Source organism: Hyperolius riggenbachi, chromosome 3 (genome assembly GCF_040937935.1).
Source record: "Hyperolius riggenbachi isolate aHypRig1 chromosome 3, aHypRig1.pri, whole genome shotgun sequence".
Lineage (NCBI taxonomy): Eukaryota > Metazoa > Chordata > Amphibia > Anura > Hyperoliidae > Hyperolius > Hyperolius riggenbachi.
The window spans coordinates 83825477-83838735 of NC_090648.1; the positions used below are offsets into that span (position 1 = coordinate 83825477).

General features: G+C 46.1%; 2 protein-coding genes across 3 annotated transcripts in view; one reads left to right on the plus strand and one right to left on the minus strand.

The window, feature by feature from the left end:
* Positions 1-13259, minus strand: part of LOC137562771 (kelch-like protein diablo) — a 69752-nt gene that overhangs the window by 50232 nt on the left and 6261 nt on the right. The window lies entirely within an intron of this gene.
* Positions 1-13259, plus strand: part of LOC137562171 (kelch-like protein 24a) — a 91023-nt gene that overhangs the window by 8958 nt on the left and 68806 nt on the right. The window contains exons 2-3 of the mRNA XM_068273504.1: positions 5903-6012; positions 8370-8448. Of these exons, the coding sequence (XP_068129605.1) occupies positions 5903-6012; positions 8370-8448 (189 nt within the window). The remainder of the gene's footprint in view (positions 1-5902; positions 6013-8369; positions 8449-13259) is intronic.

The following is a 13259-nucleotide window of genomic DNA, read 5'->3' on the forward strand; positions in this document are numbered from 1 at the left end:
GTAGCAGATATGTCCCCAATATGCACAATCGGTAGCAGATATGGCCCCAATATGCACAATTGGTAGCAGAAATGACCCCAATATGCACAATCGGTAGCAGAAATGACCCCAATATGCACAATCGGTAGCAGAAATGACCCCAATATGCACAATCGGTAGCAGATATGACCCCAATATGCACAATCGGTAGCAGATATGACCCCAATATGCACAATCGGTAGCAGATATGACCCCAATATGCACAATCGGTAGCAGATATGACCCCAATATGCACAATCGGTAGCAGATATGACCCCAATAAGCACCACCTGAAAAAGAAAAGAAAAACCCATTTACTCACCTACAGCCGAAGACCTTCTTTCCCGACCTCCTGTCCCGACCTCCTTGTGGCGCGCAGCGCCTGCGCGCCCACGATCCTCTTCCCGACGAGACTTCCTGCATGCAGAGAGCAGGGCTACGGGAAAATGGCCGCCCGAAGTCTGCAGAGCAGGGCTCCGGGCGGCCATCTTACCGTAGCCCTGCCTGCTGCTCCGTGCTGCCGCTGTGTGAACTGACTTGGCGTCTTTTAGACGCCTGAAGTCAGTTCACTCCAGGGGGTGCTTTGGGGGTGCTTGGACAATTCTAGGGGGTGCTCGAGCACCCCCTTGCATCCTCCTGGCGCCGCCCCTGAAAACCGACCTTATTTGAGTACTCCGTCATCTATTGTAGACTTCACTTTCAAGAGCAGTTGATAGGCTGTGGAACTCTTAGGCCTCTTTTCCACGAACTGTTGAGCTGTGTGCTCCGCAAGCTGTTACCAGGCAGCAGTGAGCCATTGTGAGAGTTTGAGAGGCATTTCACTGCCTGTAAACAGTTCGTGGAAAGGAGGCCTAACAACTGTTTGCTGCTGCCTGGCATCTACTTGCTAAGCACACAATTCTCAACTGTGCATGGAAAGGATGCTTAGGCCTCTTTTCCATGAACTGTTGATAGGCAGTGAAATGCCTCTCAAACTCCACAACTGCTTGCTGCTGCCTGGTAACTTCTCAATGCTGCCTGGTAATTGCTTGCTGAGCAAGTTTAAGGGCTGGTGCACACCAAAACCCGCTAGCAGATCCGCAAAACGCTAGCAGATTTTTAAACGCTTTTTTTAATTTTTATGAGGCGTTTTGCTAGCGTTTTGCGGATTGCTGCTGCGGTTTTCAGTATAGTAGATTTCATATATTGTTACAGTAAAGCTGTTACTGAACAGCTTCTGTAACAAAAACGCCTGCAAAACCGCTCTGAACAGGCGTTTTTCAGAGCTGTTTGCGTTTTTCCTATACTTAACATTGGGGCAGAAACGCATCCGAAATCCAAAAAATGCCTCACCCAGGCATTTTTCGTTTCTGCAAAACGCCTGCCGCTCTGGTGTGCACCACCCCATTGAGATACATTGACCAAGCAGATCCGCAGCCGCAAGCGGATCTGAAAACGCCCAAAAAGCCACTCGGTGTGCACCAGCCCTAACTGCTTGTGGAAAAGAGGCCTTAGGCCTCTTTTCTATGGACTGTTGATAGATGTTGAAGTGCCTCTCAAACTCTCTGAACGCGTACATTTGAATACGGCGCTGGTAGACTTGGGCGCAGGATCCAGCTGTTAAATGGCTGGTCCTGCTTCTGCACAAGTCCGGGGCGTTTTAATTACTATTCCCCCTCCAGGCCGACATGGATAGTGGGGGAATGAAATAATTCGGCTTCCAGCTATTGCTGGAGGCCGAATTATTGTGTTTTTTAAACAACTTCGGCTCCGTCTTCTGACGGAGCCGACCTTCCTCATTGAGCGCCGCTATAGACTGATTCCCATTACAGTCTATGGCGGCGCTGGCTGCGCCCAAAGCTAGCAGCGCTGAAAAGCACTGCTCCGCTCTGAACTGCTTGCTGCAGCCTGGTAGCTGCTTACTGAGTACACAGTTCAACAGTCCATGGAAAAGAGGCCCTATTCAGTGGTGTGCAGGGTTGCCAAATCACTCCATTAACCACCCTGGTGTTCTATTGATTGCGCCAGGGTGGCCGCTCAGCAGTAAATTCCCCCCCCAAAATCCTGTAGCTAGCCTGGCGCTAGCTACATGATTCCCACCCCCCACCCCCTCCCTGCGGCATCCCTCCCACCCCTCCGATCGCCATCAGCGATCAAGCCTATCCAGCAATCCCGTTGTGAACGGGATTTCCTTTAGGGCTTCCCCTGTCACCATGGTGACGAACGGAATGACATCATTGTTGCTGTCGTGATGTCACAGGGAGTCCCGATCCACCCCTCAGCGATGCCATTGCCTGGCACTGATTGACCAGGCTGCGCACGGGGTCTCGAGGGGGGGGGGGGTCTGTCACGTGGCAGGTAGCGGCACATCGGCGGTGAGCGGCGGCGACCGTCCCCAACACGCAGCTAGCAAAGTGCTAGCTGCGTGTTATAAAAAAAATTAAATTACGAAAATCGGCCCACCAGGGTCTGAGCGGTGCCCTGCGGCGCTTATGGACGAGCTGAGCTCGTCCATACCACCAAGGAGGTTAAGGCCTCTTTTCCAAGAACTGTTGAACTGTGTGCTCAGTTAACAGGCAGCAGTAAGCAGTGGTCAGAGCTTGAGGGGCATTTCACTGCCTCAACCATACCAATTTCTTTGCAGTCCTGCTGATCAGATCCCCTAATCTTGGTGCAATGATGTGCTGATTATTAGGCAGTATTGAGAAATGTGGCTATATTGGCTCCCAGTGACTAATTTGGGTGCCAGTGATTGCCGGAGCTCAAATTAGAAAAGAAAAAGTAATTCACCAGCAATAGCTAGTTCATCGTTACATGCCCCTCTAAGGCCTGGTGCACACCAAGTGTTTTTGGTAGCGTTTTCAAAACTGCTGCCACCTGTGAAAACGCTTGGTTAATGTATCTCAGTGGGATGGTGCACACCAGCATAGCTCCCAACTGTCCCTCTTTCGGAGGGACAGCCCCTCTTTGGGAGCCCTGTCCCTCTTTCCTCCCCATTTGTCCCGCTTTCAGCACTTTGTCCCTCTTTCTATGTAAATATATATATTTATCTATTAAAAAAATGTTTGACTCTAAACTTTATCCCCATCCTTTAAAATGATAAATTACTAATTTTGAAATGTTAATATGAAGGAAAATTAACCAGGGTAGAAAGGACCAGTGTGGTTTGAATTATAAAACATATTTGTCTTATGAAATCTTTATGGTATGCGTGACCAGGGGTGTGGCAGGGGCATGGCTTAATTGTCCCTCTTTCTCATCTCAAAGTTGGGAGGTATCAGAGCCGGGACAAGGTCCTCCAGCACCCAAGGCTGAGACACCAAAGTGCGCCCCCCCATCCCCCCACCCCAGCTGTCACACACTGATTGCTATTAGACTAAGAGGCGCCACAGGGCCCACAACCTCCCCAACACCTTAATATCTAGTTATCTGGCTTGCAGTCACTGCTATGTATCCCCTTTTCTTATTTCTTTCTGCTTTATACACAATTAGGAATGACAGCTGAATGAATTTTGCGCCCCCTCCTACACTGCGCCCTGAGGCTGGAGCCTCTCCAGCCTATGCCTCGGCCCGGCCCTGGGAGGTATGCACACCAGTGGTTTGAGGTTTTTAGCAAACCGCAAATGTGGCTCCTGCAGCATTTTTGCGGTTTGCAGAAGCGTTTCTGCCTCAATGTAAAGTATAGAAAAAGCTCAAACTGCTCTGAAAATGCTAGATCATAACGGTTTTACAGGCGTTTGTTACAGAAGCTGTTCAGTAACAGCTTTAATGTAACAATATATGAAATCTGCTACCCAAAAATGCTCAGAAAAAACGCTAGGCATGTTTAGAAAATCTCTCTAAACATGCCTAGAATCGTTTTGAAAATCTGCTTCAAAAACCTGTAGCGTTTTGTGGATCTGCTAGAGGTTTTTGGTGTGCACTGGGCCTGAGCAAAACGCTAGCACAAGCGTTTTGCAAGTGTGAATAGGGCCTAAGAGACTAATCGAGGCTTGAAGGAATTTCATACACCCATATGACTGGTAAATATTGATTTTTTTTTTTAACTAGTTTCCGACCGCTCCACGCCAATTGGCATGAGCAGTGTGGCAGCCCCAGGACTGCTACACACCCATTGGTGTGAACGGTCTTCTATGGGTCTAGCTGCTTGGTGAGGCGGAGCTCCGACCTGCCTTCAGTCTCCGAGTGGAGATTGCCGCTTGGGAGACTGTTAGACAGCGAAACCGCCATCTTTACCTATAGTACAGCGCTGCAATAAGCAGCAGCGTTGGACTGGGGACAGCTGAGTGACACGGCTGTCCCCTGGGGGACTAGAGAGCGATCGGCTCTCATAGGCAAAAGCCTATGACAGCCGATCGCATTATTGGCTGGCAGGAGGGAGGGCGGGAGGGGAATGTAACAAATAAAAATAAATAAAAAAAAATTAAAAATGTTTATCAATATTTACATAAAAAAATAAACAATGTGGGGGGTGATCAGACCCCACCAACAGAGAGCTGTTGCAGCCAAAGTGTTGCAGCTCTGGAGGGGTTTCCAGGAGGTCCGTACGCACTGTGTGCATTGCATGCATTTTTGGTATGCGACAAAACACTGCAGATTTTCTCAAGGCTGACCCCTGTCTAAGGGCTGTAACTCACGAGCGGTTTTGTGAGCATTTCTGGAGCGATTTTTGCCGAAACGCTCAGCTAATTTTAATGGATGGGGCAACTTCCACTGGAGCGTTTGTGATTCCTCTAATCGCAAACGCAGGACATGCAGCATTTTGGGAGTGTTAGCGCTTCAATGTAAAGTATATAAACGCTGGCTTAATCGCTCCATTAAAACCTGCATGGAGCGATTTTTCTAGCGTTTTAACCTTACAACACACTGTAACAAGATTATTTTTTTTCCCCTTTAAACCACCCCCACCCCCCTGAGCATTGGCCGATTTTGTGTAAGCGCTTTTGATTAGCAATCTTTTTCACTTCCCGACGCCAGGAAGTGAACTTTGACCCGGAAAAGAATACAATGTATTCTTAAAGAGAAACTGTCGCAAAAATCTTAGTTTGAAACTCATACAAATAAGAAGTACATTTTCTCCCAGAGTAAAATGAGCCATACATTACATCTCTCCTATGTTGCTGTCACAGTAGGTAGTAGAAATCTGACATTACCGACAGGTTTTTGGCTAGTCCATGTCTTCACGGGGGATTCTCAGCATGGCCTTTATTCTTTATAAAGACATTCCCTGAAAATGATTAATAGAAGGATGCTGGCCAGCCTTCATGCTCGCTGCACACTATTTTGGCAGTTGGACGGAGCAACTGCCATTTACTAAGTGCTTTTTAAAAATGAAGAAAACCCTGAGACCCCCCCCCCTATGAGAAGATGGGCTAGTCCAAAATCTGTCGGTAATGTCAGATTTCTACTACCTACTGTAAGTGACAGCAACTTAGGAGAAAAGTAATTTATGGCTCATTTTACTCTGGAAGAAATGTACTACTTGTCTGTATGTGTTAAATTTTTTTAGATTTTCGCGACAGCTCCTCTTTAAAAGTGCTGGGGAAATTGCTATGCAAAGTGCTTTTTCAAGTGTTTAGTGAGTTCCCTATACCTTCCATTGAGCCAAAGCACAGAAAATGGTACAGGCAGCACTGTTGGAAGTGGATAATAATAATCGAACCGCTCATATGTGAACACTCTCATAGGGAATCATTGCACAACCACTTTAAGGGTGATTTCTAAAATCGCCAGCGCTTGAGGAAAAAAAAAACGCTCAGTGTGAACAAGCCCTCACTGTCTGTGGTCACACTTGAGGGTCAGACGGCTCCTGGGGGCAAACAGGGTGGTATAACATGTAAGTTCAGGTTTGGCATTTGTTCTTTTACAATGTTTACATTCTTATTTTTCTGTTATCTCTGCACAGCAAAAGACCCATAATTAAAAATTACTTTAGATCCCCTCCATGGTGCAAGGATGACCATGCAGAATTCTTCAATGAGGAAGAAGAAACTCTACAATGTGTTGTAATAAAAGGTAATGTGGACAAGGAGTGACACAACTGTGGAAATACTGTCACAAAACCCCAGTTCCCTGTCACACCTCTCCCAGCCTCACCCTGCATATAGACTTTCCAGTGCTGAGGACCACAATCTACAGACCAGCCTGCTGACACCTGGGTTACTGACAACCATTGCTTACACATACAATCAAATTGCTTGCAAACACGTCTGCACAGGGACGTGACATGAAAAAACTTCTGTTTTAACCTTTGCTCTAGAGCCGGGGTGTCAAACTCAAATACCAAGTGCGCCGAAACTGAACACTGGGACCAAGTTGCACGCCAACTTCAATTTCTAGTGTCCACCTCCCCTTTCCTATAAAGATCCCTGGTGTCTATTGCACCTCCTTCCCCTGTACAGTTCCTTGGTGTTTAGTGGCCCTCCGTTATACAGATCCCTGGTGTCTAATGCCTCCACCCTCCCCTATAAATTACTGGTGCCTAGTGCCCCCCCCCCCCCATAGCGTTGCCTAGCAACTCTCTCTAATGGTCCCCCCCCCCCTTTCATATGCCTTCACTATTCTCTGTCTAGTGCATCCCCCCCCCCCCCCCCAAATATGGCTTCTCCGGTGATCTAGGGCTGCATATCCAATATACAGTAGCTTCCCTGGCGGTCTAGAGTGGGCCAAACATAATGCAAAGTGGGGAAACCACTTATGGGCTGTATTGAAATGGCTTTGCGGGCAAGAAGCAGATTCAATACTGTACTCAGAATAGGCTATGGCCTAAAATGATTTAATACAATTTATTTAAAGCAAATCTGTGAGGTTTTTCTATTTAGCTACTTTGGGAGGGGCAAGTCTCTGGATCTCAGAGGCTTCCATGCCCTTGTAGGCCAGCCTGTTTCAGCACTGGGACCCCCGAAGAGGGGGGCTTCCTGCGCATGTGCACTAGCACCGGTACACTTCGGCTCCAGCAGGAATAGCCAATCCTGATTAGGTCTGTGGTACTGCTCAGGCGAACCGTGCAGTAGCATGAACCCGGCCTGGCTTTTTCTGCCGGAAGCTGAGTGGCACGGTGCTAGTACACCTGCGTGAGCTGTCGATAAGCTCTATTTCAAGTATCCCAGTGCTGGAGGATGATGAGGGAAGCCTAGAGTCTTCCAGCAGCCCCGTTTCTAGGGGCGTGCAGCTGCGCTGAGGGAGGGGGCACCGAGATAGAGGGGGAGCCATGGCTTCGGGGAGGACGGCCTGACTTCTCCCTCCCTGCCTCTCCCCAGGGCCGCCCTCCATGCCCCCCCCCCCCCCCACCGCAGGGAAAGTGGCAAGTGATCAGCGATTTGGAAAGCAAGAAGGTGAGCTGCTTACTAGATTGCTTCCTTGTGCTTTACTCTGCATAGATATGGGGGGGGGGGGGAGCAAGGACGGCCCAGGGAGAGAAAGGGAGGAAGAAGTCGGGCCGCCTTACCCATGGCTGACTCCTCCCTCCATTATGGGAGTCACCTACCTAGTCTATGGGGGTACCTACCTATCTAACCTGATGTCACCACCATTTTCTCTGTTCTCCTGCTGGTGGCAGCACTTGCATGAACTGTTATGGACATCCACTGCCCACCAGCAGAGGGCCCCCTCCCAGTCTTTGGACAGTTGCTGCAGTTCTTCGGTTCACCTGTGGGTGTTACATTGAGTTCCATGGAATGTGTAGATCAAGTCACCTGATAGATTGGACTGCCTATAGGGCCAGTTTGTGCTTCCGTCTAGTGCTAGATTATGAGTACTTGTGTTGCTGATATCTGGACACCTCCTGTACCTGTTCCCTGTCCTGTTCATCAGATTTTCCTGGTTTTGACTCTGCTTTGCTTTATGACCTTGCTACTTGCCTGCTGATCTTGTACCACATATCCCTGTATATATTTGTGCTCATTGACTAACTATAAACAGGTGAACAGTCAGATAGGATTATTTGCTGGTGTTGTGGTGTGGGGCTTGCTGGGATTTTTTTTTTTTTTAATTATACTGTAGTACACAATAACTAAAAGGGATTCACCTGTTGAAGTTTCTGTCTGCTCAGCCTTTAGAATTACTGTGTATGCTGGGGTCCTTAACCGGCCTTAGACGGCTTCGCTGTACAATGTAAATAGACGGTTTCGCCGGCTAACAGTCTCCTAGCGGCAATCACCACTGGGAGACTGATGATGGAGCTGAGCTCCATCATTCAAGCGGAGAAGCGCGCACAATTTCCTGCAAAACCTCGCCCCAGGACTTGACGCCAATTGGCATTACGCGATCCTGGGGGAGCCGCCGTGTTCACGCTAACTGGCGTGATGCGGTCGTAGGGGGTTAGTCTTGTCAGATCTGACATCAATAACACTGCTCTTGTCTCCTCTGGTTAGGTCTGCGTGATCTCCATTTTACTGATACACTTTGTGATGTGACCATCGTGACTGAGGGCAGAAGGTTTCTGTGCCACAGGTAGGCTTGCATGTTAGTAGTATGAAAACGTTAAGTGTAAAATGGCAAACTGGAAGTTGATCTCTGCTCCTCAATTTGATTAGTCACATTAAAGGATACCCGAAGTGACGTGACATGAAATAGACATGTTTGTACAGTGCCTAGCACACAAGTATCAAGTATGCTGTTCGCCCCTTTCTCTCCCCCCCCCCCCCCCCCCTTTCTTTCTCTGCCTGAGGCCTAGTGCACACCAAAACCCGCTAGCAGTTCCGCAAAACACTAGCAGTTTTTGAAACTCTTTTTCCTATTATTCTGAAGCGTTTCGGGTAGCATTTTTTTTTTTTTTTTGTGTAGCAGATTTCATATATTGTTACAGTAAAGCTGTTACTGAACAGCTTCTGTAGCAAAAAACGCCTGCAAAACCACTCTGAACTGGTGTTTTTCAGAGCGGTTTGCGTTTATATACTTTTGGAGGCAGAAACTCCTCCAAAATCCAAAAAATGCTGCAACCCGGGAGTATGCGTTTCTGCAAAACGCCTCCCGCTCTGGTGTGCAGTGTGCACCAGCCTATTGAAATACATTACCCATGCGTTTCCACAGCCGCAAGCGGCTGTAAAAACGTGACAAAACTCACTCGGTGTGCACCAGCCCTATAAGAGTTAAATATCGGGTATGTAAGTGGCTGGCTCAGTCCTGACTCACACAGGAGGTGACTACAGTGTGACCCTCAGGGCTCGTTCCCACTGTTGCGACGCGATTTCGGCCGCATTCCGACGCTTGTAAAAACGCATGCGGATGCGTTTCCACATGCGTTTTTACCCGCGATTTCGCAGGGTGCCATGCGAAATTAACCATGACACTGCCAGGGCTAAATAAAATTGAAAAAGGTGCGAAATCGCACGCGAAATCGCGGGTAAAAACGCATGTAACAAACGCATGCGTTTTTACTATTAAATACATTAGCGGCGATTCGCACGGATTCCCGACGCAGGCGAAATCGTTGGCTCTTTTGTGCGTTTTTTTCACGCTGAAAAAAACGCACCTCAACAACGCTACAGTGGAAACAGGCCCATCCACTTGTATTACATGTGCGGATCTGCATGCGTTGGACGCATGCAGATTCGCGATAGTGGAAACGAGCCCTTACTGATAAGAAATTCCCCTTTTTATCCCCTTCTTGCTCTCAGAAGCCATTTTCTGCTAGGAAAGTGTTTTTATAGTTGGAATTGCTTATCAGTGAGGATCACACTGTAGTCACTTCGAGTCAGGCGAATTAATGTAAGGAACGCTTGCAGGTGAAAACTGCTCGTGGTTTTTTTTGGGGGGGGGGGAAAGTTGAGGTGAAATGGTTAAAATTGCAAAGAAAAATGTTTTTTAAACTCAGAAAAATGAGTTTAAAAGCCATTTCCTTTTCTTGTACCCACGATTCTGTTTAACATATGTAGCAATAGCATGTATGGGGGCTCTATTCGCCATCAAAGTCAGCACAGAATTGCGTGGAAATTCATGCGTAATTAGGAATGCTTACAATTGCATATGAAATGAATTACGCTTTTCCTGGAAATGTTGCATGACGATGCATAATTACAATGTGTAATTATGCGTAGGCGTATTTTCTGCTCATCACTGCAGGGAGGGAATACTTTACAATATGTTTAGACGGTTTGTCTGGAGGTAGTGAGTCCCCTTCAGAGGTGGGATGGGTCAGAGGATTGTTTATTATTTTAAAGAAATCCGGTAATAAAACAAAAAAAAAACCCTTTGGGGGATACTTGCCTTGGGAGGGGGAAGCCTCCACATCCTAACGTGGCTTCCCCATCCTTTGGTGTCCCTCCATTAAGTGCCCGGGTCCTCCGAAATGCTATGTAAATATTTACCTCTCTGCAATCCTGCGCAGGTGTACTGTCGGCTTTTCATTCGGGCGAAGTGGTATTAGCCGAACCTGATCGATCCGCTCTACTGCGCAGTAGAGCGGATCCGATCAAGCTCTGCTATTTCCACCTAGCCCGAAGGAAAAGCCGCTACTGAGCCTGTGCTGGATCCCTGCGAAATAAAGAAGTCCTCCCTCGTCATGTCAGGTTTTCAATTATTGAAAATTTAATAAAGATTTATAGATTGAATAAAAAAATTAATGTCCTTTAAAAATAAAACCTTATAGGATTGCATAGTTTATTATAGATATTAGCAAGTGTTTCCTGATTTATACTAAATATGCATGGATGTTTGCTTTATCCGGTTCAGCGCCGCAGTGCCGAAAATCTCATGCATCCGAACAACGTTCACCTCCCATTCATTCGCCTATAACTTTATTGCTACTTATCACAATGAATTGATCTATATCTTGTTTTTTCCGCCACTAATTAGGCTTTCTTTGGGTACTACATTTTGCTAAGAATTATTTTTTTCTAAATCCATTTTAACAGGAAGATTAAGAAAGAAATGAAAAAAATTCATTATTTCTCAGTTTTTGGCCATTATAGTTTGAAATATAGGCTACCGTAATTAAAACCCATGTATTTTATTTGCCCATCTGTCCCGTTAATTACACCATTTAAACGATGTCCCTGTGTGTGTGTGTGTGTGTGTGTGTGTGTGTGTGTGTGTGTGTGTGTGTGTGTGTGTGTGTGTTTTTTTTTTTTTTTTTTTTTTTTTTTTTTTTTTTTTTTTTTTTTTTTTTTTTTTTTTTTTTTTTTTAATAAAAAAATGTATGTGGGTAATTTTTGGTGTGGGAGGGAAACTGCTTATTTTACATGTAAAATAAGCAAATTCTTTAATTAAAAATGTATGTGGGTGCAGTTTACTATTTGGCCACAGTGAGAAAAGTCCTGGATGCGAACGATTTCGCATCCAGGAACCAAAATTCAGAGGAGTTGTTTCCTGGGGGCAGAAATACCACGCTCTCTGGAGAGAAAGCGTCGGTATTTCTGCGGGGAAGTTAGATCGGTGAATGGGAATTATATTCCCATTCACTGATCGGGGGGCTAGCGGCGGGTGCGGGCGCGCGCCCGATCGCGCGCACCACACATTGAAAGCAGCAGTGCCTTTCTGGACAAGAAAGCTCGTCCAGAAAGGCCGAACTGGTTAACCTATGGATTGCAAGAAATAGATCTTTTCTTTTTACTTTTTTTATAAAAAAAAAAAAAATTTTAAGCTGATTAGTGAAATTCAGAGACAATTGGCCTCAATTCACTCAGCTTAACTCCTGTCTTTAATAACTGTTCTGAGTTGTTTTACAGTTATCACAACTATATGGTGATAACTGTAAAACAGCTCAGAAGAGTTATTAAAGACAGGAGTTAAGCTTAGTGAATTGAGGCCAATGACAGACTGACAAAATGCTGATCCAGGCGGGCTGCGGGCGGGTCAATCGATCGATCAGTCAGAAATCCTCTCACACTGTCATTTTGCCCATCACAAAGCGTAAACCTGACTTCGCAGTTTGCGAGTAAAAAGTGAAATCCTTATCTAAAATGTGTAGGACTCTCCAGGCGTCTAGTAGCCCATATTCCTTTAAAAGTTCCCTGAACTTACGAGAATCTTTACAAATTTCAGAAAAGTTTAGCGGCTTAGTAGTGGATTTTCTATCACTGGTAAGGGGAAAAGACCAAATTAAAATCTCCACCTATTATTATGTTAGAACAATTGAAAGTTGCTACTTTCTTTAGTACTTTATCTATAAAGGAGGTCTGTCCATCGTTTGGTGCATACACTGAAGCAATGACTATTGTCACCCCATGAAGAGAGCCTTTTTAAGATAATAAATCTTCCACCAGGGTCACTATATGTATCAGATATCACGAATGGACAGTTATGCCGAATTAGTATCGCTACGCCTGCTTTTTTAGTCGACGCACTAGCCAAAAACGCCACCGGGTAACATTTACTCCTTAGAAAGCTCCGACCTTTACAGGGAGTGCAGAATTATTAGGCAAATGAGTATTTTGACTACATCATCCTCTTTATGCATGTTGTCTTACTCCAAGCTGTATAAGCTCGAAAGCCTACTACCAATTAAGCATATTAGGTGATGTGCATCTCTGTAATGAGAAGGGGTGTGGTCTAATGACATCAACACCCTATATCAGGTATGCGAAATTATTAGGCCACTTCCTTTTCTTTGGCAAAATGGGTCAAAAGAAGGACTTGACAGGCTCAGAAAAGTCAAAAATAGTGAGATATCTTGCAGAGGGATGCAGCACTCTTAAAATTGCACAGCTTCTGAAGCGTGATCATCGAACAATCAAGCGTTTCATTCAAAATAGTCAACAGGGTCGCAAGAAGCGTGTGGAAAAACCAGGGCGCAAAATAACTGCCCATGAACTGAGAAAAGTCAAGCGTGCAGCTGCCAAGATGCCACTTGCCACCAGTTTGGCCATATTTCAGAGCTGCAACATCACTGGAGTGCCCAAAAGCACAAGGTGTGCAATACTCAGAGACCTGGCCAAGGTAAGAAAGGCTGAAAGACGACCACCACTGAACAAGACACACAAGCTGAAACGTCAAGACTGGGCCAAGAAATATCTCAAGACTGATTTTTCTAAGGTTTTATGGACTGATGAAATGAGAGTGAGTCTTGATGGGCCAGATGGATGGGCCCGTAGCTGGATTGGTAAAGGGCAGAGAGCTTCAGTCAGACTCAGACGCCAGCAAGGTGGAGGTGGAGTACTGGTTTGGGCTGGTATCATCAAAGATGAGCTTGTGGGGCCTTTTCGGGTTGAAGATGGAGTCAAGCTCAACTCCCAGTCCTACTGCCAGTTTCTGGAAGACACCTTCTTCAAGCAGTGGTACAGGAAGAAGTCTGCATCCTTCAAGAAAAACATGATTTTCATGCA